The sequence below is a fragment of the Engystomops pustulosus genome, chromosome 4 (genome assembly GCF_040894005.1).
Source record: "Engystomops pustulosus chromosome 4, aEngPut4.maternal, whole genome shotgun sequence".
Lineage (NCBI taxonomy): Eukaryota > Metazoa > Chordata > Amphibia > Anura > Leptodactylidae > Engystomops > Engystomops pustulosus.
This window is the reverse complement of record NC_092414.1, coordinates 206,056,443-206,081,525: the sequence shown is the minus strand read 5'-3', so window position 1 is coordinate 206,081,525 and position 25,083 is coordinate 206,056,443. Positions and strand designations below refer to the sequence as shown.

General features: G+C 46.1%; 1 protein-coding gene across 3 annotated transcripts in view; it reads right to left on the bottom strand.

Annotated features, from left to right (window-relative positions):
* RAB3D (RAB3D, member RAS oncogene family) overlaps positions 1–25,083 on the bottom strand; it is a 51,747-nt gene that overhangs the window by 3,051 nt on the left and 23,613 nt on the right. Inside the window, exons 1-3 of one of the 3 annotated variants that reach the window (XM_072149635.1) lie at positions 5,760–6,094; positions 1,345–1,572; positions 409–527 (exon numbers count right to left, since the gene is read on the bottom strand). In XM_072149635.1, coding sequence (XP_072005736.1) covers positions 409–527; positions 1,345–1,572 — 347 coding nt within the window. In that variant the 5' untranslated portion in view covers positions 5,760–6,094. Of the gene's footprint in view, positions 1–408; positions 528–1,344; positions 1,573–5,537; positions 5,597–5,759; positions 6,095–25,083 lie in introns of those variants that run through there. The other 2 variants (XM_072149638.1, XM_072149637.1) reach the window with 2 other exon arrangements.

Here is a 25,083-nt window from a genome sequence, read left to right as displayed (position 1 = left end):
TTCATCTGGACTTTGTGGGTACAATAACGTTTTAAGTAGACACTGTCACCAAATTTGGGGCCCCTAAACCAATATCATAAGCTTTAGGACTTAAAATTGGTCACTGCCGTTCCATTTATGAATACGTTGAGGAGTTTTAGCACTTTTAATCTGTCTAAGAAGAATACCGGCCTCTTCTATGGCCGACGTATAGCATTCTTGGTTCCAAGGGTGTAATTGCAAAAGCAGAATTGTGAATTCAGCTCTGAAGTATAAAACCTTTCAAATATGAACATGCCCGTGAATGTCAGATATCTGGTGAGGATTATAAATGCTGTTCTCTATCCCTACAGCACCCAGAGGAGTAGGTGGCCTCCCATCCCCCCCTCCGATCATTATACAATCACATTAGAGCGGTTTCTTGCTCACCAGTCCTGCACGGCATTGAAGGAGTCCATATTAGAGATGTCATACATGAGCAGGAATCCCATGGCTCCTCTGTAATAGGCAGTGGTGATAGTGCGGTATCTCTCCTGCCCAGCTGTGTCCTGCAAAGATAACAAGAGAAGGTCAAAACTATAACAAAAAAGAAAAAGCCACTGTAGTCATGGCCTGTAACTGCAGAGGAGCGCTCGCTGTGCACCATTATGTCTCATATGTCACTAATTCCCCAACCTGTTATTACAGATTTCATTATCGCACCAGATCATCTATATTGTTGGATATTCCATACCAGGTGAGCCGACTTCCTACCTTACTGAGATTTCCAATCCGAAACCTTAAAGGGGTTCTCCAGTGACTGGTAGCACCTGCGCTGGCTGCTCCATTCATCTCTATGGCGCAGATGGAGATAGCAATCGGCAATACATATGAATAGAGCAGCCGGCGCATGCGCATACTCTCTGGGTACAACAGAGATACAACACCCCCCCATTCTCCTGATTGGTATAATTGAGACCAACACCAGTCAGCAGGTTAGCCACTACCTACACAGCCAACTTGTTTGTCACTGGAGAACCCCTTTAAGAATTGGTAATGCAGCTCTGGAGAGTAATACGGGCTGTAATTGCAGATAAGAACACAATGCGATGTAATTGTGCCAAAAAACACCTTCTGACATATTTCTGAAGGTTTTCAGTCCCATTATTTGTAGCCGTACGGACGGGGGGAGGGTGAAAATGAGGCCAGGTATATGTGAGGATCCAATTCAGGACCAGCCGCCCCAATACCAGGGTTTCTTGAGTCACCTATCCATGGCCGTCCAGCTTGTTCAAATGGTGAAAAAATGGGACGATATTGCTGAATCTGACTACACAAGGCTTGTTTGTAGTCTGTTACCACAGCAACCACCTGTGCAATCCTTACCCAGATTTGCAGCTTCACCCTCTTCTCGTTCCTGTACACGGTCTTGACCTTAAAGTCTATTCCCACAGTGCTGACAAAGGCGGAGGTGAAGGAGTCATCGGCATAGCGGAATAGGAAGGAGGTTTTACCCACACTGCTGTTCCCGATGATCAGGAGCTTGAACATGTAATCAAAGTTCTGGTCGGCAGCATCCTTCTGAGGCTGGCGCGTGTCATTGGCAGAGGCCATCTGTGGTGAGACAAGATTATCAAATGATATCAATAAATAGACACATCACCATTGCCAGCACAACAGCGCCACTCCTGTCTATGGCAATATGTGGCATTGCAGGCTGTATGAATTTGAGTAGATAGCGCTGAGCTCACACTGCAGTGACTCTGGTCTACAAGAAAGCAGCGATTCTGTGGGCAGTCAGCCATGTACCACATACATAATTACTGAAATACCCAAGATGCTCAGAAATGACTGTCAGTGCAAGAATTATTCCTACAGTAAGCAGGCGTCTGTACTGACTGCTGAGCAGGAGGCTTATATTTGGCTTATTGTTGTTGCAAACACAGCAACTCCACGCCAGCCTTCACTTCATAACATCACTCCCTAAGCACAAGCTATCGGAGAGCAGGAGCAAAGGGAGATTATGTTCTCCTACACCCTACATGATTGACTGCAGGAAGAGACAGGACTGTCAGATACAAGACTGATCGCCCGTCTGAACGCAGCTCTTGATTTACATCCAAGACAAGTCAATGGCAGATGTAGATCAACACTGTATTCACAGGACACAGGGATTTGTTTTATTGGATGAATGCTGAAAGTGAAAAGCTGTCCTATCTGAGAGCAGGATGCAATACAGGTGAGCTCACTGATATATAGGATTTAGAGAAGGATTTATGAACAAAAAGCAGAGTAATTCCTGACAGGACTCCTATAGAACAGAGGAAGAGTCCTGATTACCCCGCCCACATACAGTGATTGACAGTGAGAGTCCTGATTACCCCGCCCACACACAGTGATCAACCGTGAGAGTTCCGATTACCCCGCCCACACACAGTGATCAACCATGAGAGTTCCGATTACCCCGCCCACACACAGTGATCAACCATGAGAGTTCCGATTACCCCGCCCACACACAGTGATCAACCGTGAGAGTTCCGATTACCCCGCCCACACACAGTGATCAACCATGAGAGTTCCGATTACCCCGTCCACACACAGTGATCAACCATGAGAGTTCCGATTACCCCGCCCACACACAGTGATTAACCGTGAGAGTTCCGATTACCCCGCCCACATACAGTGATAGTCCTTATTACCCCACCAACACAGAGTGATTGACAGTGAAAGTTCTGATTATCCCGCCCACACACAGTGATAGACAGTGATAGTCCAGATTACTCCGCCCACACACAGTGATTGACAGTGATAGTCCTGATTACCCCGCCACACACAATGATAGTCCCGATTACTCCGCTCCCACACAGTGATTGACAGGGAGTATCTGCCCATACATAGCCTGATATAACATTTTATCTACATTCTCCTACCTCCAGGGGGAGCTCACTGCTTACTGTTACACACAGCAGTATACATGCTATGCAGTGAGCTCCCCTTAGTGGCGGTGGCTGGCAGTCAGAATTTAATCACTTAACGCTATGATGTAATTACTCTGGAAATTCCTCACCTGTCGCCTGTGCTATGTACATTTACAAATTAGGCAAGTTTAAATAAGTGTCTCTGGCAAAGATGGATAGGCATGATCTCAGCTGAAGACTCTGCTTTGTTCTCTACTCCCTGCCCTGTACATCAAATCAATCGAAAGTAAATAAAATCCTCAAAGGAGTAGTAAATCTATGGGGCAGGGGTGACTAGAGGACAGAAGAAAGCCATCAGTCACCACGACGGTCAATAAATCAGGCATCCCCATTACTGTAATCTACAGAATGACTGGACACATAATATACTATCCTCCTTCCAATAGTCTATGGAGATGGCAGGAATCCTGAAGCTCGGATGAGACGGGCGATTGGTCTTTGCTGGCAGTGGCCTGGCCGGATCATATCATCGTGGGATGCCTCCAATGCTACACCGTAACTGGATTGTTCACACTACGTAGTGTTTAAATGGATGACCCTTCTACTCTCAGACAGGTAGAAGTGTGGTAGACAAGGGTGTAGCATGGGGGGTCCTGAATTCCTGTATGAATGAGGTTGTCAGAAGTTTTCTGACCTGCAGATATGGACCTTAAGGATCATCTTTAGATGATGTTACTGAACACTTTATCCTTGATCTCGCAGGCAGAGTATAGTCTACAAATCACAGGGAACCTTCCCTTGAAAGGAAAATAGTCAGATCATTATCGGGTACATCGTGTAACAAAACAAGGTCAGGCACGGGTGGTCAAGATCTTTCATGTGAAGGTCTATTTCTTATCTGCCCACACATGTATCATGTTTTAGCTGTCCATGCACTTCAAATAGCCTTCAGCTATCACTCCCAGTATCCCCCTCTTCTCTCTACATGTAGGTTTGGCCAACATGCCAAACCCTTTATTCAATCATGAATTCTCTTTGGTAGGACTAGGATGACTAGTCAGAGGGAAGGAAGATTAGGCTCTTGGATTTCAACTTTCCCATTAGAGGTGTGAGGACAGGTTATGCCTCCATCCCTAATGAGATAACATGCACTCCTATACAAGCCAAGCATGTATGTGCAAGCTAGATGAGAAGGAATAGATATCAGTTGTCTAAATTCTATGCAAACCTAAGACCTGTCCAAAACAACTAAGTCAGCCTTCAATTGGGGGAATCATCCACAAACTAATATATCATATGTACCCCCTGGAGGATTGTCCACTACAGATTTGGTGTAGACCGTAAGGACATTGTTGTACTACACCCGTAGCATACATCAAGTAAATGGTAAAAGTTCTGCAGTCCTGGAGGAGGACCATTACTAGTGGTGGTCCACCATGAAATGTAGAACCTGAAGCTTGTCTGCCTTTTATCCAAAAGCCAATACTCCTGGCATTATCCAGGGGGAGGTCAAGGAACCAACCTGGAGAGAGAAGATGGCAGATTGGATCAGTTACAAGAACTCTCCATAGAGTAGAGGACATCCAAAGATTGTCCTTAGACTAGGGGACGGAGCACTCAGGGACTTGTCCATAGACAGAGGATGGACATATAATGACTGTCTATAGACAGGAGAGGGAACATCTGATTTCCAAGTGTCTTTGTCCTCAGATGCTTAGACCTGGAGCCATGAAGTGATTATATCCCTGTGTAATTACCGTCCTACGTGGAAGTCTCTCCTGGAGAATGAGGAGCTGGAGAGTTGTGTCCAACCAGCCTGGGTGTTACACTGCCCACACCCCAAAGCAAATAAAACACATGAGCTTGGATCTCTACTGTGCTAGCAATGGCTGAGAACACAAAGCTTACACTTTTCTTGCTGTTCCCCTCATCACGGGGCGATCTGAGAACATCGATACCATCCATATAAATAGAAGACCACCTCTTATTGCATCTTCAATCAACCACCCCTGCGGAGATGGGATGATGACAACCAGATCGCTGTCCGATATAATCTCACTCAGGACAACGCTACAAAATATAATAACTACAATGGATACGCACCTGAGAACAACGCTACAAAATATAATAACTACAATGGATACGCACCTGAGAACAACGCTACAAAATATAATAACTACAATGGATACGCACCTGAGAACAACGCTACAAAATATAATAACTACAATGGATACGCACCTCAGGACAACGCTACAAAATATAATAACTACAGTGGATACGCACCTCAGGACAACGCTACAAAATATAATAACTACAATGGATACACACCTCAGGACAACGCTACAAAATATAATAACTACAATGGATACGCACCTCAGGACAACGCTACAAAATATAATAGCTACAATGGATACGCACCTCAGGACAACGCTACAAAATATAATAACTACAATGGATACGCACCTTCAATTATAGGGCAATGACCCAAATACTCAAGACGCCCAACCCAAACCGAATGTGGTGTCTATGTTATTACCGGAGGAGCATTTGTGCCTAGATCCTGGATCCTCAGCTGGTGGCTGACAACACCCTGCCCCATCTGTCCGATCAGCCTGGGCCTTCCCTGCCCCCATCTCATAGAAAGAACAATCCCACAGATACCTTCTAAGGAAAAGCCACCGTCCACCTCACGCCATGTCCTGACCTTCTATATGGTAGATGCAGGTGCCGCACACATGGACCTGGCAGGATACTCCTTACATAACACACCCACATGTAAGGAGACGTGTCCCAGGACGGTGAGACAGCAGCTGCTGGTGACAATGACTATGCAGTGTGCAGCATACCCCCCAGGACATGCACATTGTCAGCGGTGGTCATTACCTTATCCAGGAGGGTCCAGGAGGCACAGGCTTCTTATCTGCTCACACTTTCCCTGCACTTGTAGAGGGTCCTCTGTCACTGTCCTGCAGTCCTGTGTAGGGTCTAGTGCACACTACTCCCTTGTCCTGTCACTTCTCTGTCTCTTACTCCCCCTGAGCTGTCTGCTGCTGTCTCCTGACTGCTGCCCTCCCTCCCGGATCTGTCTGTTTGCAGGTAGCTCTATCTCTCCAAACTGAGGTGTGTCTCCTTCCCCTGCAGTCTCCCTCCTCACTGGCAGCACAGGCTGCTACCTCCTCCTCCCCCAGCACTCACTCTCCCTGCAGGGCTGGCCCTTCCTGTACAGCCTCCTCCTTAGTCCTGACTATCCTGCACAATGACCACACTCAGCTACTCTATCCGGCTAATTATCTACACAATGTCCATCCAAAAGCTGCAAAGTCATTAAGATAATCCTCTGCAATGCAATATAATGACCTGAGTGTCCTGAACCTGTGCTGTGTATAGTAGGAGTAGTAGTCAGGAGGAGATGTGTGTACTGTACCTGTGCTGTGTATACCTGTCATGGTGTAGTAGTAGTAGTGTGAGGAGGAGATATGTGTACTGTACCTGTGCTGTGTATAGTAGGAGTAGTAGTCAGGAGGAGATGTGTGTACTGTACCTGTGCTGTGTATACCTGTCATGGTGTAGTAGTAGTAGTATGAGGATGAGATGTGTGTACTGTACCTGTGCTGTGTATACCTGTCATGGTGTAGTAGTAGTAGTGTGAGGAGGAGATGTGTGTACTGTACCTGTGCTGTGTATACATGTCATGGTGTAGTAGTAGTAGTATGAGGATGAGATGTGTGTACTGTACCTGTGCTGTGTATACCTGTCATGGTGTAGTAGTAGTAGTGTGAGGAGGAGATGTGTGTACTGTACCTGTGCTGTGTATACCTGTCATGGTGTAGTAGTAGTAGTGTGAGGAGGAGATGTGTGTACTGTACCTGTGCTGTGTATACCTGTCATGGTGTAGTAGTAGTAGTGTGAGGAGGAGATGTGTGTACTGTACCTGTGCTGTGTATACCTGTCATGGTGTAGTAGTGGTAGTGTGAGGAGGAGATGTGTGTACTGTACCTGTGCTGTTTGTTATAGTGTAGTAGTAGTAGTGTGAGGAGGAGATGTGTGTACTGTACCTGTGCTGTGTATACCTGTCATGGTGTAGTAGTAGTAGTGTGAGGAGGAGATGTGTGTACTGTACCTGTGCTGTGTATACCTGTCATGGTGTAGTAGTAGTAGTGTGAGGAGGAGATGTGTGTACTGTACCTGTGCTGTGTATACCTGTCAAGGTGTAGTAGTAGTAGTGTGAGGAGGAGATGAGTGTACTGTACCTGTGCTGTGTATACCTGTCATGGTGTAGTAGTAGTAGTGTGAGGAGGAGATGTGTGTACTGTACGTGTGCTGTGTATACCTGTCATGGTGTAGTAGTAGTAGTGTGAGGAGGAGATGTGTGTACTGTACCTGTGCTGTGTATACCTGTCATGGTGTAGTAGTAGTCTGAGGAGGAGATGTGTGTACTGTACCTGTGCTGTGTATACCTGTCATGGTGTAGTAGTAGTAGTAGTGTGAGGAGGAGATGTGTGTACTGTACCTGTGCTGTGTATACCTGTCATGGTGTAGTAGTAGTACTGTGAGGAGGAGATGTGTGTACTGTACCTGTGCTGTGTATACCTGTCATGGTGTAGTAGTAGTACTGTGAGGAGGAGATGTGTGTACTGTACCTGTGCTGTGTATACCTGTCATGGTGTAGTAGTAGTACTGTGAGGAGGAGATGTGTGTACTGTACCTGTGCTGTGTACACCTGTCATGGTGTAGTAGTAGTAGTGTAAGGAGGAGATGTGTGTACTGTACCTGTGCTGTGTATACCTGTCATGGTGTAGTAGTAGTAGTGTGAGGAGGAGATGTGTGTACTGTACCTGTGCTGTGTATACCTGTCATGGTGTAGTAGTAGTGTGAGGAGGAGATGTGTGTACTGTACCTGTGCTGTGTATACCTGTCATGGTGTAGTAGTAGTAGTAGTAGTGTGAGGAGGAGATGTGTGTACTGTACCTGTGCTGTGTATACCTGTCATGGTGTAGTAGTAGTAGTGTGAGGAGGAGATGTGTGTACTGTACCTGTGCTGTGTATACCTGTCATGGTGTAGTAGTCGTAGTGTGAGGAGGAGATGTGTGTACTGTACCTGTGCTGTGTATACCTGTCATGGTGTAGTGTTAGTGTGAGGAGGAGATGTGTGTACTGTACCTGTGCTGTGTATACCTGTCATGGTGTAGTAGTAGTAGTGTGAGGAGATGTGTGTACTGTACCTGTGCTGTGTATACCTGTCATGGTGTAGTAGTAGTAGTAGTGTGAGGAGGAGATGTGTGTACTGTACCTGTGCTGTGTATACCTGTCATGGTGTAGTAGTAGTGTGAGGAGATGTGTGTACTGTACCTGTGCTGTGTATACCTGTCATGGTGTAGTAGTAGTACTGTGAGGAGGAGATGTGTGTACTGTACCTGTGCTGTGTATACCTGTCATGGTGTAGTAGTAGTACTGTGAGGAGGAGATGTGTGTACTGTACCTGTGCTGTGTATACCTGTCATGGTGTAGTAGTAGTACTGTGAGGAGGAGATGTGTGTACTGTACCTGTGCTGTGTATACCTGTCATGGTGTAGTAGTCGTAGTGTGAGGAGGAGATGTGTGTACTGTACCTGTGCTGTGTATACCTGTCATGGTGAAGTAGTAGTAGTAGTGTGAGGAGGATATATGTGTACTGTACCTGTGCTGTGTATACCTGTCATGGTGTAGTAGTAGTAGTAGTGTGAGGAGGAGATGTGTGTACTGTACCTGTGCTGTGTATACCTGTCATGGTGTAGTAGTAGTGTGAGGAGGAGATGTGTGTACTGTACCTGTGCTGTGTATACCTGTCATGGTGTAGTAGTAGTGTGAGGAGGAGATGTGTGTACTGTACCTGTGCTGTGTATACCTGTCATGGTGTAGTAGTAGTAGTGTGAGGAGGAGATGTGTGTACTGTACCTGTGCTGTGTATACCTGTCATGGTGTAGTAGTAGTAGTAGTAGTGTGAGGAGGAGATGTGTGTACTGTACTTGTGCTGTGTATACCTGTCATGGTGTAGTAGTAGTACTGTGAGGAGGAGATGTGTGTACTGTACCTGTGCTGTGTATACCTGTCATGGTGTAGTAGTAGTAGTAGTAGTGTGAGGATATGTGTGTACTGTACCTGTGCTGTGTATACCTGTCATGGTGTAGTAGTAGTGTGAGGAGGAGATGTGTGTACTGTACCTGTGCTGTGTATACCTGTCATGGTGTAGTAGTAGTAGTGTGAGGAGGAGATGTGTGTACTGTACCTGTGCTGTGTATACCTGTCATGGTGTAGAAGTAGTGTGAGGAGGAGATGTGTGTACTGTACTTGTGCTGTGTATACCTGTCATGGTGTAGTAGTAGTGTGAGGAGGAGATGTGTGTACTGTACCTGTGCTGTGTATACCTGTCATGGTGTAGTAGTAGTAGTGTGAGGAGGAGATGTGTGTACTGTACTTGTGCTGTGTATACCTGTCATGGTGTAGCAGTAGTAGTGTGAGGAGGAGATGTGTGTACTGTACCTGTGCTGTGTATACCTGTCATGGTGTAGTAGTAGTAGTGTGAGGAGGAGATGTGTGTACTGTACCTGTACTGTGTATACCTGTCATGGTGTAGTAGTAGTAGTAGTATGAGGAGGAGATGTGTGTACTGTACCTGTGCTGTGTATACCTGTCATGGTGTAGTAGTAGTAGTAGTGTGAGGAGGAGATGTGTGTACTGTACCTGTGCTGTGTATACCTGTCATGGTGTAGTAGTAGTAGTGTGAGGAGGAGATGTGTGTACTGTACCTGTGCTGTGTATACCTGTCATGGTGTAGTAGTAGTAGTGTGAGGAGGAGATGTGTGTACTGTACCTGTGCTGTGTATACCTGTCATGGTGTAGTAGTAGTGTGAGGAGGAGATGTGTGTACTGTACCTGTGCTGTGTATACCTGTCATGGTGTAGTAGTAGTAGTAGTGTGAGGAGGAGATGTGTGTACTGTACCTGTGCTGTGTATACCTGTCATGGTGTAGTAGTAGTGTGAGGAGGAGATGTGTGTACTGTACCTGTGCTGTGTATACCTGTCATGGTGTAGTAGTAGTGTGAGGAGGAGATGTGTGTACTGTACCTGTGCTGTGTATACCTGTCATGGTGTAGTAGTAGTAGTGTGAGGAGGAGATGTGTGTACTGTACCTGTGCTGTGTATACCTGTCATGGTGTAGTAGTAGTAGTAGTGTGAGGAGGAGATGTGTGTACTGTACTTGTGCTGTGTATACCTGTCATGGTGTAGTAGTAGTACTGTGAGGAGGAGATGTGTGTACTGTACCTGTGCTGTGTATACCTGTCATGGTGTAGTAGTAGTGTGAGGAGGAGATGTGTGTACTGTACCTGTGCTGTGTATACCTGTCATGGTGTAGTAGTCGTAGTGTGAGGAGGAGATGTGTGTACTGTACCTGTGCTGTGTATACCTGTCATGGTGTAGTAGTAGTAGTGTGAGGAGGAGATGTGTGTACTGTACCTGTGCTGTGTATACCTGTCATGGTGTAGTAGTAGTAGTAGTGTGAGGAGGAGATGTGTGTACTGTACCTGTGCTGTGTATACCTGTCATGGTGTAGTAGTAGTACTGTGAGGAGGAGATGTGTGTACTGTACCTGTGCTGTGTATACCTGTCATGGTGTAGTAGTAGTAGTGTGAGGAGATGTGTGTGCTGTACCTGTGCTGTGTATACCTGTCATGGTGTAGTAGTAGTAGTGTGAGGAGATGTGTGTGCTGTACCTGTGCTGTGTATACCTGTCATGGTGTAGTAGTAGTGTGAGGAGGAGATGTGTGTACTGTACCTGTGCTGTGTATACCTGTCATGGTGTAGTAGTAGTGTGAGGAGGAGATGTGTGTACTGTACCTGTGCTGTGTATACCTGTCATGGTGTAGTAGTAGTAGTGTGAGGAGGAGATGTGTGTACTGTACCTGTGCTGTGTATACCTGTCATGGTGTAGTAGTAGTAGTGTGAGGAGGAGATGTGTGTACTGTACCTGTGCTGTGTATACCTGTCATGGTGTAGTAGTAGTGTGAGGAGGAGATGTGTGTACTGTACCTGTGCTGTGTATACCTGTCATGGTGTAGTAGTAGTAGTGTGAGGAGGAGATGTGTGTACTGTACCTGTGCTGTGTATACCTGTCATGGTCTAGTAGTAGTAGTGTGAGGAGGAGATGTGTGTACTGTACCTGTGCTGTGTATACCTGTCATGGTCTAGTAGTAGTAGTAGTAGTAGTGTGAGGAGGAGATGTGTGTACTGTACCTGTGCTGTGTATACCTGTCATGGTGTAGTAGTAGTAATAGTAGTGTGAGGAGGAGATGTGTGTACTGTACCTGTGCTGTGTATACCTGTCATGGTGTAGTAGTAGTAGTGTGAGGAGGAGATGTGTGTACTGTACCTGTGCTGTGTATACCTGTCATGGTGTAGTAGTAGTGTGAGGAGGAGATGTGTGTACTGTACCTGTGCTGTGTATACCTGTCATGGTGTAGTAGTAGTAGTGTGAGGAGGAGATGTGTGTACTGTACCTGTGCTGTGTATACCTGTCATGGTGTAGTAGTAGTAGTGTGAGGAGGAGATGTGTGTACTGTACCTGTGCTGTGTATACCTGTCATGGTGTAGTAGTAGTAGTGTGAGGAGGAGATGTGTGTACTGTACCTGTGCTGTGTATACCTGTCATGGTGTAGTAGTAGTAGTGTGAGGAGGAGATGTGTGTACTGTACCTGTGCTGTGTATACCTGTCATGGTGTAGTAGTAGTAGTGTGAGGAGGAGATGTGTGTACTGTACCTGTGCTGTGTATACCTGTCATGGTGTAGAAGTAGTAGTGTGAGGAGGAGATGTGTGTACTGTACCTGTGCTGTGTATACCTGTCATGGTGTAGTAGTAGTAGTAGTGTGAGGAGGAGATGTGTGTACTGTACCTGTGCTGTGTACACCTGTCATGGTGTAGTAGTAGTAGTGTGAGGAGGAGATGTGTGTACTGTACCTGTGCTGTGTATACCTGTCATGGTGTAGTAGTAGTGTGAGGAGGAGATGTGTGTACTGTACCTGTGCTGTGTATACCTGTCATGGTGTAGTAGTAGTAGTAGTGTGAGGAGGAGATGTGTGTACTGTACCTGTGCTGTGTATACCTGTCATGGTGTAGTAGTAGTGGTGTGAGGAGGAGATGTGAGTACTGTACCTGTGCTGTGTATACCTGTCATGGTGTAGTAGTAGTGTGAGGAGGAGATGTGTGTACTGTACCTGTGCTGTGTATACCTGTCATGGTGTAGTAGTAGTGTGAGGAGGAGATGTGTGTACTGTACCTGTGCTGTGTATACCTGTCATGGTGTAGTAGTAGTGTAAGGAGATGTGTGTACTGTACCTGTGCTGTGTATACCTGTCATGGTGTAGTAGTAGTAGTGTGAGGAGGAGATGTGTGTACTGTACCTGTGCTGTGTATACCTGTCATGGTGTAGTAGAAGTAGTGTAAGGAGGAGATGTGTGTACTGTACCTGTGCTGTGTATACCTGTCATGGTGTAGTAGTAGTCTGAGGAGGAGATGTGTGTACTGTACCTGTGCTGTGTATACCTGTCATGGTGTAGTAGTAGTACTGTGAGGAGGAGATGTGTGTACTGTACCTGTGCTGTGTATACCTGTCATGGTGTAGTAGTAGTACTGTGAGGAGGAGATGTGTGTACTGTACCTGTGCTGTGTATACCTGTCATGGTGTAGTAATAGTACAGTGAGGAGGAGATGTGTGTACTATACCTGTGCTGTGTATACCTGTCATGGTGTAGTAGTAGTAGTAGTGTGAGGAGGAGATGTGTGTACTGTACCTGTGCTGTGTATACCTGTCATGGTGTAGTAGTCGTAGTGTGAGGAGGAGATGTCTGTACTGTACCTGTGCTGTGTATACCTGTCATGGTGTAGTAGTAGTGTGAGGAGGAGATGTGTGTACTGTACCTGTGCTGTGTATACCTGTCATGGTGTAGTAGTAGTACTGTGAGGAGGAGATGTGTGTACTGTACCTGTGCTGTGTATACCTGTCATGGTGTAGTAGTAGTACTGTGAGGAGGAGATGTGTGTACTGTACCTGTGCTGTGTATACCTGTTATGGTGTAGTAGTCGTAGTGTGAGGAGGAGATGTGTGTACTGTACCTGTGCTGTGTATACCTGTCATGGTGTAGTAGTAGTAGTAGTGTGAGGAGGAGATGTGTGTACTGTACCTGTGCTGTGTATACCTGTCATGGTGTAGTAGTAGTAGTAGTAGTGTGAGGAGGAGATGTGTGTACTGTACCTGTGCTGTGTATACCTGTCATGGTGTAGTAGTAGTGTGAGGAGATGTGTGTACTGTACCTGTGCTGTGTATACCTGTCATGGTGTAGTAGTAGTACTGTGAGGAGGAGATGTGTGTACTGTACCTGTGCTGTGTATACCTGTCATGGTGTAGTAGTAGTACTGTGAGGAGGAGATGTGTGTACTGTACCTGTGCTGTGTATACCTGTCATGGTGTAGTAGTAGTACTGTGAGGAGGAGATGTGTGTACTGTACCTGTGCTGTGTATACCTGTCATGGTGTAGTAGTCGTAGTGTGAGGAGGAGATGTGTGTACTGTACCTGTGCTGTGTATACCTGTCATGGTGTAGTAGTAGTAGTAGTGTGAGGAGGAGATGTGTGTACTGTACCTGTGCTGTGTATACCTGTCATGGTGTAGTAGTAGTGTGAGGAGGAGATGTGTGTACTGTACCTGTGCTGTGTATACCTGTCATGGTGTAGTAGTAGTGTGAGGAGGAGATGTGTGTACTGTACCTGTGCTGTGTATACCTGTCATGGTGTAGTAGTAGTAGTGTGAGGAGGAGATGTGTGTACTGTACCTGTGCTGTGTATACCTGTCATGGTGTAGTAGTAGTGTGCGGAGGAGATGTGTGTACTGTACCTGTGCTGTGTATACCTGTCATGGTGTAGTAGTAGTAGTAGTGTGAGGAGGAGATGTGTGTACTGTACCTGTGCTGTGTATACCTGTCATGGTGTAGTAGTAGTAGTGTGAGGAGGAGATGTGTGTACTGTACCTGTGCTGTGTATACCTGTCATGGTGTAGTAGTAGTAGTGTGAGGAGGAGATGTGTGTACTGTACCTGTGCTGTGTATACCTGTCATGGTCTAGTAGTAGTAGTGTGAGGAGGAGATGTGTGTACTGTACCTGTGCTGTGTATACCTGTCATGGTCTAGTAGTAGTAGTAGTAGTGTGAGGAGGAGATGTGTGTACTGTACCTGTGCTGTGTATACCTGTCATGGTGTAGTAGTAGTAATAGTAGTGTGAGGAGGAGATGTGTGTACTGTACCTGTGCTGTGTATACCTGTCATGGTGTAGTAGTAGTAGTGTGAGGAGGAGATGTGTGTACTGTACCTGTGCTGTGTATACCTGTCATGGTGTAGTAGTAGTGTGAGGAGGAGATGTGTGTGCTGTACCTGTGCTGTGTATACCTGTCATGGTGTAGTAGTAGTAGTGTGAGGAGGAGATGTGTGTACTGTACCTGTGCTGTGTATACCTGTCAAGGTGTAGTAGTAGTGTGAGGAGGAGATGTGTGTACTGTACCTGTGCTGTGTATACCTGTCATGGTGTAGTAGTAGTGTGAGGAGGAGATGTGTGTACTGTACCTGTGCTGTGTATACCTGTCATGGTGTAGTAGTAGTAGTGTGAGGAGGAGATGTGTGTACTGTACCTGTGCTGTGTATACTGTCATGGTGTAGTAGTAGTAGTGTGAGGAGGAGATGTGTGTACTGTACCTGTGCTGTGTGTATCGGTTATGGTGTAGTAGTAGTAGTGTGAGGAGGAGATGTGTGTACTGTACCTGTGCTGTGTATACCTGTCATGGTGTAGTAGTAGTGTGAGGAGGAGATGTGTGTACTGTACCTGTGCTGTGTATACCTGTCATGGTGTAGTAGTAGTAGTGTGAGGAGGAGATGTGTGTACTGTACCTGTGCTGTGTATACCTGTCATGGTGTAGTAGTAGTAGTAGTGTGGGGAGGAGATGTGTGTACTGTACCTGTGCTGTGTAGACCTGTCATGGTGTAGTAGTAGTAGTGTGAGGAGGAGATGTGTGTACTGTACCTGTGCTGTGTATACCTGTCATGGTGTAGTAGTAGTAGTGTGAGGAGGAGATGTGTTTACTGTACCTGTGCTGTGTATACCTGTCATGGTGTAGTAGTAGTGTGCGGAGGAGATGTGTGTACTGTACCTGTGCTGTGTATACCTGTCATGGTGTAGTAGAAGTAGTGTAAGGAGATGATGTGTGTACTGTACCTGTGCTGTGTATACCTGTCATGGTGTAGTAGTAGTAGTGTGAGGAGGAGATGTGTGTACTGTACCTGTGCTGTGTATACCTGTCATGGTGTAGTAGTAGTACTGTGAGGAGGAGATGTGTGTACTGTACCTGTGCTGTGTATACCTGTCATGGTGTAGTAGTAGTACTGTGAGGAGGAGATGTGTGTACTGTACCTGTGCTGTGTATACCTGTCATGGTGTAGTAGTAGTGTGAGGAGGAGATGTGTGTACTGTACCTGTGCTGTGTATACCTGTCATGGTGTAGTAGTAGTGTGAGGAGGAGATGTGTGTACTGTACCTGTGCTGTGTATACCTGTCATGGTGTAGTAGTAGTACTGTGAGGAGGAGATGTGTGTACTGTACCTGTGCTGTGTATACCTGTCATGGTGTAGTAGTAGTAGTGTGAGGAGGAGATGTGTGTACTGTACCTGTGCTGTGTATACCTGTCATGGTGTAGTAGTAGTACTGTGAGGAGGAGATGTGTGTACTGTACCTGTGCTGTATATACCTGTCATGGTGTAGTAGTAGTAGTGTGAGGAGGAGATGTGTGTACTGTACCTGTGCTGTGTATACCTGTCATGGTGTAGTAGTAGTATGAGGAGGAGATGTGTGTACTGTACCTGTGCTGTGTATACCTGTCATGGTGTAGTAGTCGTAGTGTGAGGAGGAGATGTGTGTACTGTACCTGTGCTGTGTATACCTGTCATGGTGTAGTAGTAGTCGTAGTGTGAGGAGGAGATGTGTGTACTGTACCTGTGCTGTGTATACCTGTCATGGTGTAGTAGTAGTACTGTGAGGAGGGGATGTGTGTACTGTACCTGTGCTGTGTATACCTGTCATGGTGTAGTAGTAGTCTGAGGAGGAGATTTGTGTACTGTACCTGTGCTGTGTATACCTGTCATGGTGTAGTAGTAGTAGTGTGAGGAGGAGATGTGTGTACTGTACCTGTGCTGTGTATACCTGTCATGGTGTAGTAGTAGTAGTGTGAGGAGGAGATGTGTGTACTGTACCTGTGCTGTGTATACCTGTCATGGTGTAGTAGTAGTGTGAGGAGATGTGTGTACTGTACCTGTGCTGTGTATACCTGTCATGGTGTAGTAGTAGTACTGTGAGGAGGAGATGTGTGTACTGTACCTGTGCTGTGTATACCTGTCATGGTGTAGTAGTAGTGTGAGGAGGAGATGTGTGTACTGTACCTGTGCTGTGTATACATGTCATGGTGTAGTAGTAGTGTGAGGAGGAGATGTGTGTACTGTACCTGTGCTGTGTATACCTGTCATGGTGTAGTAGTAGTACTGTGAGGAGGAGATGTGTGTACTGTACCTGTGCTGTGTATACCTGTCATGGTGTAGTAATAGTACAGTGAGGAGGAGATGTGTGTACTGTACCTGTGCTGTGTATACCTGTCATGGTGTAGTAGTCGTAGTGTGAGGAGGAGATGTGTGTACTGTACCTGTGCTGTGTATACCTGTCATGGTGTAGTAGTAGTACTGTGAGGAGGAGATGTGTGTACTGTACCTGTGCTGTGTATACCTGTCATGGTGTAGTAGTAGTACTGTGAGGAGGAGATGTGTGTACTGTACCTGTGCTGTGTATACCTGTCATGGTGTAGTAGTAGTGTGAGGAGGAGATGTGTGTACTGTACCTGTGCTGTGTATACCTGTCATGGTGTAGTAGTAGTAGTGTGAGGAGGAGATGTGTGTACTGTACCTGTGCTGTGTATACCTGTCATGGTGTAGTAGTCGTAGTGTGAGGAGGAGATGTGTGTACTGTACCTGTGCTGTGTATACCTGTCATGGTGTAGTAGTAGTAGTAGTGTGAGGAGGAGATGTGTGTACTGTACCTGTGCTGTGTATACCTGTCATGGTGTAGTAGTAGTAGTAGTGTGAGGAGGAGATGTGTGTACTGTACCTGTGCTGTGTATACCTGTCATGGTGTAGTAGTAGTGTGAGGAGGAGATGTGTGTACTGTACCTGTGCTGTGTATACCTGTCATGGTGTAGTAGTAGTGTGAGGAGGAGATGTGTGTACTGTACCTGTGCTGTGTATACCTGTCATGGTGTGTAGTAGTAGTAGTGTGAGGAGGAGATGTGTGTACTGTACCTGTGCTGTGTATACCTGTCATGGTGTAGTAGTAGTACTGTGAGGAGGAGATGTGTGTACTGTACCTGTGCTGTGTATACCTGTCATGGTGTAGTAGTAGTGTGAGGAGGAGATGTGTGTACTGTACCTGTGCTGTGTATACCTGTCATGGTGTAGTAGTCGTAGTGTGAGGAGGAGATGTGTGTACTGTACCTGTGCTGTGTATACCTGTCATGGTGTAGTAGTAGTAGTGTGAGGAGGAGATGTGTGTACTGTACCTGTGCTGTGTATACCTGTCATGGTGTAGTAGTAGTAGTGTGAGGAGGAGATGTGTGTACTGTACCTGTGCTGTGTATACCTGTCATGGTGTAGTAGTAGTAGTGTGAGGAGATGTGTGTGCTGTACCTGTGCTGTGTATACTTGTCATGGTGTAGTAGTAGTGTGAGGAGGAGATGTGTGTACTGTACCTGTGCTGTGTATACCTGTCATGGTCTACTACAGTGGTGGCGAACCTATGGCACTGGTGCCAGAGGCGGCACTCCGAGCCCTTTCTGTGGGCACCCGGGCCATCACCCCAGTGCACCAGACGGGACTCAAAGAATCTTCCTGCAGTTCCAAGCAACATTAAAGATGCTGATTTCGGTCCTATAATAAAGTGATACTTACTTCACTGCTTGGGACTGTAGGAAGAGGGAGATTGAGTAGACAGGGCCAAATTATCTTCGGAGGACCTCCTGCTGGCCCCCACGATTCTCAGAGAATACAGAGGGACACTGGAAAGAAGCTAAAATGATGCAAATTTTCCATCTTGTCCTCAGGAGGCCAATATGATCGAACTTTGTTGTTGAACAGTAAGCAATAAGTTACTGCTTTAATTTTTGGTTGGCATCTCGCGATAAATAAGGGGGGTTTTGGGTTGCAGTTTGGGCACTCGGCCGCTAAAAGGTTCGCCATCACTGGTCTAGTAGTAGTAGTAGTAGTGTGAGGAGGAGATGTGTGTACTGTACCTGTGCTGTGTATACCTGTCATGGTGTAGTAGTAGTGTGAGGAGGAGATGTGTGTACTGTACCTGTGCTGTGTATACCTGTCATGGTGTAGTAGTAGTAGTAGTGTGAGGAGGAGATGTGTGTACTGTACCTGTGCTGTGTATACCTGTCATGGTGTAGTAGTAGTAGTAGTGTGAGGAGGAGATGTGTGTACTGTACCTGTGCTGTGTATACCTGTCATGGTGTAGTAGTAGTGTGAGGAGGAGATGTGTGTACTGTACCTGAGCTATGTATACCTGTCATGGTGTAGTAGTAGTAGTAGTGTGAGGAGGAGATGTGTGTACTGTACCTGTGCTGTGTATACCTGTCATGGTGTAGTAGTAGTAATAGTAGTGTGAGGAGGAGATGTGTGTACTGTACCTGTGCTGTGTATACCTGTCATGGTGTAGTAGTAGTGTGCGGAGGAGATGTGTGTACTGTACCTGTGCTGTGTATACCTGTCATGGTGTAGTAGTAGTAGTAGTGTGAGGAGGAGATGTGTGTACTGTACCTGTGCTGTGTATACCTGTCATGGTGTAGTAGTAGTGTGAGGAGGAGATGTGTGTACTGTACCTGTGCTGTGTATACCTGTCATGGTGTAGTAGTGGTAGTGTGAGGAGGAGATGTGTGTACTGTGCCTGTGCTGTGTATACCTGTCATGGTGTAGTAGTAGTGTGAGGAGGAGATGTGTGTACTGTACCTGTGCTGTGTATACCTGTCATGGTGTAGTAGTAGTGTAAGGAGGAGATGTGTGTACTGTACCTGTGCTGTGTATACCTGTCATGGTGTAGTAGTAGTAGTGTGAGGAGGAGATGTGTGTACTGTACCTGTGCTGTGTATACCTGTCATGGTGTAATAGTAGTAGTGTGCGGAGGAGATGTATGTACTGTACCTGTGCTGTGTATACCTGTCATGGTGTAATAGTAGTAGTGTGAGGAGGAGATGTGTGTACTGTACCTGTGCTGTGTATACCTGTCATGGTGTAGTAGTAGAAGTGTGAGGAGTAGATGTGTGTACTGTACCTGTGCTGTGTATACCTGTCCTGGTGTAGTAGTAGTGTGAGGAGGAGATGTGTGTACTGTACCTGTGCTGTGTATACCTGTCATGGTGTAGTAGTAGTAGTAGTGTGAGGAGGAGATGTGTGTACTGTACCTGTGCTGTGTATACCTGTCATGGTGTAGTAGTAGTGTGAGGAGGAGATGTGTGTACTGTACCTGTGCTGTGTATACCTGTCATGGTGTAGTAGTAGTGTGAGGAGGAGATGTGTGTACTGTACCTGTGCTGTGTATACCTGTCATGGTGTAGTAGTAGTAGTAGTGTGAGGAGGAGATGTGTGTACTGTACCTGTGCTGTGTATACCTGTCATGGTGTAGTAGTAGTGTGAGGAGGAGATGTGTGTACTGTACCTGTGCTGTGTATACCTGTCATGGTGTAGTAGTAGTGGTGTGAGGAGGAGATGTGTGTGCTGTACCTGTGCTGTGTATACCTGTCATGGTGTAGTAGTAGTGTGAGGAGGAGATGTGTGTACTGTACCTGTGCTGTGTATACCTGTCATGGTGTAGTAGTAGTAGTAGTAGTGTGAGGAGGAGATGTGTGTACTGTACCTGTGCTGTGTATACCTGTCATGGTGTAGTAGTAGTAGTGTGAGGAGGAGATGTGTGTACTGTACCTGTGCTGTGTATACCTGTCATGGTGTAGTAGTAGTAGTGTGAGGAGGAGATGTGTGTACTGTACCTGTGCTGTGTATACCTGTCATGGTGTAGCAGTAGTAGTGTAAGGAGGAGATGTGTGTACTGTACCTGTGCTGTGTATACCTGTCATGGTGTAGTAGTAGTAGTAGTAGTAGTAGTGTGAGGAGGAGATGTGTGTACTGTACCTGTGCTGTGTATACCTGTCATGGTGTAGTAGTAGTAGTAGTGTGAGGAGGAGATGTGTGTACTGTACCTGTGTTGTGTATACCTGTCATGGTGTAGTAGTAGTAGTAGTGTGAGGAGGAGATGTGTGTACTGTACCTGTGCTGTGTAGACCTGTCATGGTGTAGTAGTAGTAGTGTGAGGAGTAGATGTGTGTACTGTACCTGTGCTGTGTATACCTGTCATGGTGTAATAGTAGCAGTGTGAGGAGGAGATGTGTGTACTGTACCTGTGCTGTGTATACCTGTCATGGTGTAGTAGTAGTAGTGTGAGGAGGAGATGTGTGTACTGTACCTGTGCTGTGTATACCTGTCATGGTGTAGTAGTAGTACAGTGAGGAGGAGATGTGTGTACTGTACCTGTGCTGTGTATACCTGTCATGGTGTAGTAGTAGTAGTGTGAGGAGGAGATGTGTGTACTGTACCTGTGCTGTGTATACCTGTCATGGTGTAGTAGTAGTGTGAGGAGGAGATGTGTGTACTGTACCTGTGCTGTGTATACCTGTCATGGTGTAGTAGTAGTGTGAGGAGGAGATGTGTGTACTGTACCTGTGCTGTGTATACCTGTCATGGTGTAGTAGTAGTAGTAGTGTGAGGAGGAGATGTGTGTACTGTACCTGTGCTGTGTATACCTGTCATGGTGTAGTAGTAGTAGTAGTAGTAGTAGTGTGAGGAGGAGATGTGTGTACTGTACCTGTGCTGTGTATACCTGTCATGGTGTAATAGTAGTAGTGTGCGGAGGAGATGTATGTACTGTACCTGTGCTGTGTATACCTGTCATGCTGTAGTAGTAGTAGTAGTAGTGTGAGGAGGAGATGTGTGTACTGTACCTGTACTGTGTATACCTGTCATGGTGTAGTAGTAGTAGTGTGAGGAGGAGATGTGTGTACTGTACCTGTGCTGTGTATACCTGTCATGGTGTAGTAGTAGTAGTGTGAGGAGGAGATGTGTGTACTGTACCTGTGCTGTGTATACCTGTCATGGTGTAGTAGTAGTAGTGTGAGGAGGAGATGTGTGTACTGTACCTGTGCTGTGTATACCTGTCATGGTGTAGTAGTAGTAGTAGTGTGAGGAGGAGATGTGTGTACTGTACCTGTGCTGTGTATACCTGTCATGGTGTAGTAGTAGTAGTGTGAGGAGGAAATGTATGTACTGTACCTGTGCTGTGTACACCTGTCATGGTGTAGTAGTAGTAGTGTGAGGAGGAGATGTGTGTACTGTACCTGTGCTGTGTATACCTGTCATGGTGTTGTAGTAGTAGTAGTAGTGTGAGGAAGAGATGTGTGTACTGTACCTGTGCTGTGTATACCTGTCATGGTGTTGTAGTAGTAGTAGTAGTGTGAGGAGGAGATGTGTGTACTGTACCTGTGCTGTGTATACCTGTCATGGTGTAGTAGTAGTAGTGTGAGGAGGAGATGTGTGTACTGTACCTGTGCTGTATATACCTGTCATGGTGTAGTAGTAGTAGTGTGAGGAGGAGATGTGTGTACGGTACCTGTGCTGTGTATACCTGTCATGGTGTAGTAGTAGTAGTAGTGTGAGGAGGAGATGTGTGTACTGTACCTGTGCTGTGTACACCTGTCATGGTGTAGTAGTAGTAGTGTGAGGAGGAGATGTGTGTACTGTACCTGTGCTGTGTGTTATGGTGTAGTAGTAGTAGTGTGAGGAGGAGATGTGTGTACTGTACCTGTGCTGTGTATACCTGTCATGGTGTAGTAGTAGTAGTAGTGTGAGGAGGAGATGTGTGTACTGTACCTGTGCTGTGTATACCTGTCATGGTGTAGTAGTAGTAGTGTGAGGAGGAGATGTGTGTACTGTGCCTGTGCTGTGTATACTTGTCATGGTTTAGTAGTAGTAGTGTGAGGAGGAGATGTGTGTACTGTACCTGTGCTGTTTATACCTGCCATGGTGTAGTAATAGTAGTAGTAGTGTGAGGAGGAGATGTGTTTACTGTACCTGTGCTGTGTATACCTGTCATGGTGTAGTAGTAGTCGTAGTGTGAGGAGGAGATGTGTTTACTGTACCTGTGCTGTGTATACCTGTCATGGTGTAGTAGTAGTAGTGTGAGGAGGAGATGTGTGTACTGTACCTGTGCTGTGTATACCTGTCATGGTGTAGTAGTAGTAGTAGTAGTGTGAGGAGGAGATGTGTGTACTGTACCTGTGCTGTGTATACCTGTCATGGTGTAGTAGTAGTAGTGTGAGGAGGAGATGTGTTTACTGTACCTGTGCTGTGTATACCTGTCATGGTGTAGTAGTAGTAGTGTGAGGAGGAGATGTGTGTACTGTACCTGTGCTGTGTATACCTGTCATGGTGTAGTAGTAGTAGTGTGAGGAGGAGATGTGTGTACTGTACCTGTGCTGTGTATACCTGTCATGGTGTAGTAGTAGTAGTGTGAGGAGGAGATGTGTGTACTGTACCTGTGCTGTGTATACCTGTCATGGTGTAGTAGTAGTAGTGTGAGGAGGAGATGTGTGTACTGTACCTGTGCTGTGTATACCTGTCATGGTGTAGTAGTAGTGTGAGGAGGAGATGTGTGTACTGTACCTGTGCTGTGTATACCTGTCATGGTGTAGTAGTAGTAGTGTGAGGAGGAGATGTGTGTACTGTACCTGTGCTGTGTATACCTGTCATGGTGTAGTAGTAGTAGTAGTGTGAGGAGGAGAGGTGTGTACTGTACCTGTGCTGTGTATACCTGTCATGGTGTAGTAGTAGTAGTAGTGTGAGGAGGAGATGTGTGTAGTGTACCTGTGCTGTGTATACCTGTCATGGTGTAGTAGTAGTAGTAGTGTGAGGAGGAGATGTGTGTACTGTACCTGTGCTGTGTATACCTGTCATGGTGTAGTAGTAGTGTGAGGAGGAGATGTGTGTACTGTACCTGTGCTGTGTGTACCTGTCATGGTGTAGTAGTAGTAGTGTGAGGAGGAGATGTGTGTACTGTACCTGTGCTGTGTATACCTGTCATGGTGTAGTAGTAGTAGTGTGAGGAGGAGATGTGTGTACTGTACCTGTGCTGTGTATACCTGTCATGGTGTAGTAGAAGTAGTGTAAGGAGGAGATGTGTGTACTGTACCTGTGCTGTGTATACCTGTCATGGTGTAGTAGTAGTAGTGTGAGGAGGAGATGTGTGTACTGTACCTGTGCTGTGTATACCTGTCATGGTGTAGTAGTAGTAGTGTGAGGAGGAGATGTGTGTACTGTACCTGTGCTGTGTATACCTGTCATGGTGTAGTAGTAGTAGTGTGAGGAGGAGATGTGTGTACTGTACCTGTGCTGTGTATACCTGTCATGGTGTAGTAGTAGTAGTGTGAGGAGGAGATGTGTGTACTGTACCTGTGCTGTGTATACCTGTCATGGTGTAGTAGTAGTAGTGTGAGGAGGAGATGTGTGTACTGTACCTGTGCTGTGTATACCTGTCATGGTGTAGTAGTGGTAGTGTGAGGAGGAGATGTGTGTACTGTACCTGTGCTGTGTATACCTGTCATGGTGTAGTAGTAGTAGTGTGAGGAGGAGATGTGTGTACTGTACCTGTGCTGTGTATACCTGTCATGGTGTAGTAGTCGTAGTGTGAGGAGGAGATGTGTGTACTGTACCTGTGCTGTGTATACCTGTCATGGTGTAGTAGTAGTAGTGTGAGGAGGAGATGTGTGTACTGTACCTGTGCTGTGTATACCTGTCATGGTGTAGTAGTAGTAGTAGTAGTGTGAGGAGGAGATGTGTGTATTGTACCTGTGCTGTGTATACCTGTCATGGTGTAGTAGTGAGAGGAGGAGATGTGTGTACTGTACCTGTGCTGTGTAGACCTGTCATGGTGTAGTAGTAGTAGTGTGAGGAGGAGATGTGTGTACTGTACCTGTGCTGTGTATACCTGTCATGGTGTAGTAGTAGTGTGAGGAGGAGATGTGTGTACTGTACCTGTGCTGTGTATACCTGTCATGGTGTAGTAGTAGTAGTGTGAGGAGGAGATGTGTGTACTGTACCTGTGCTGTGTATACCTGTCATGGTGTAGTAGTAGTAGTGTGAGGAGGAGATGTGTGTACTGTACCTGTGCTGTGTATACCTGTCATGGTGTAGTAGTAGTAGTGTGAGGAGGAGATGTGTGTACTGTACCTGTGCTGTGTATACCTGTCATGGTGTAGTAGTAGTGTGAGGAGGAGATGTGTGTACTGTACCTGTGCTGTGTATACCTGTCATGGTGTAGTAGTAGTAGTAGTAGTGTGAGGAGGAGATGTGTGTACTGTACCTGTGCTGTGTATACCTGTCATGGTGTAGTAGTAGTAGTAGTGTGAGGAGGAGATCTGTGTACTGTACCTGTGCTGTGTATACCTGTCATGGTGTAGTAGTAGTGTGAGGAGGAGATGTGTGTACTGTACCTGTGCTGTGTATACCTGTCATGGTGTAGTAGTAGTAGTGTGAGGAGGAGATGTGTGTACTGTACCTGTGCTGTGTATACCTGTCATGGTGTAGTAGTAGTAGTGTGAGTAGGAGATGTGTGTACTGTACCTGTGCTGTGTATACCTGTCATGGTGTAGTAGTAGTAGTGTGAGGAGGAGATGTGTGTACTGTACCTGTGCTGTGTATACCTGTCATGGTGTAGTAGTAGTGTGAGGAGGAGATGTGTGTACTGTACCTGTGCTGTGTATACCTGTCATGGTGTAGTAGTAGTAGTAGTAGTGTGAGGAGGAGATGTGTGTACTGTACCTATGAAGATGTTTTTGGTCAGGCACAAAGTTCTCAGGCATCCGGTTGAGCCGCTTCACGTGGCCATTAGATTTTAGATAATTGGTCAAAGGAAACGCAACTTCCCATCCATCCGACTGCACAGGTGTTACAATACATTGATATAGATGGAAGACTTCTAAGAGAATATGGAGGGT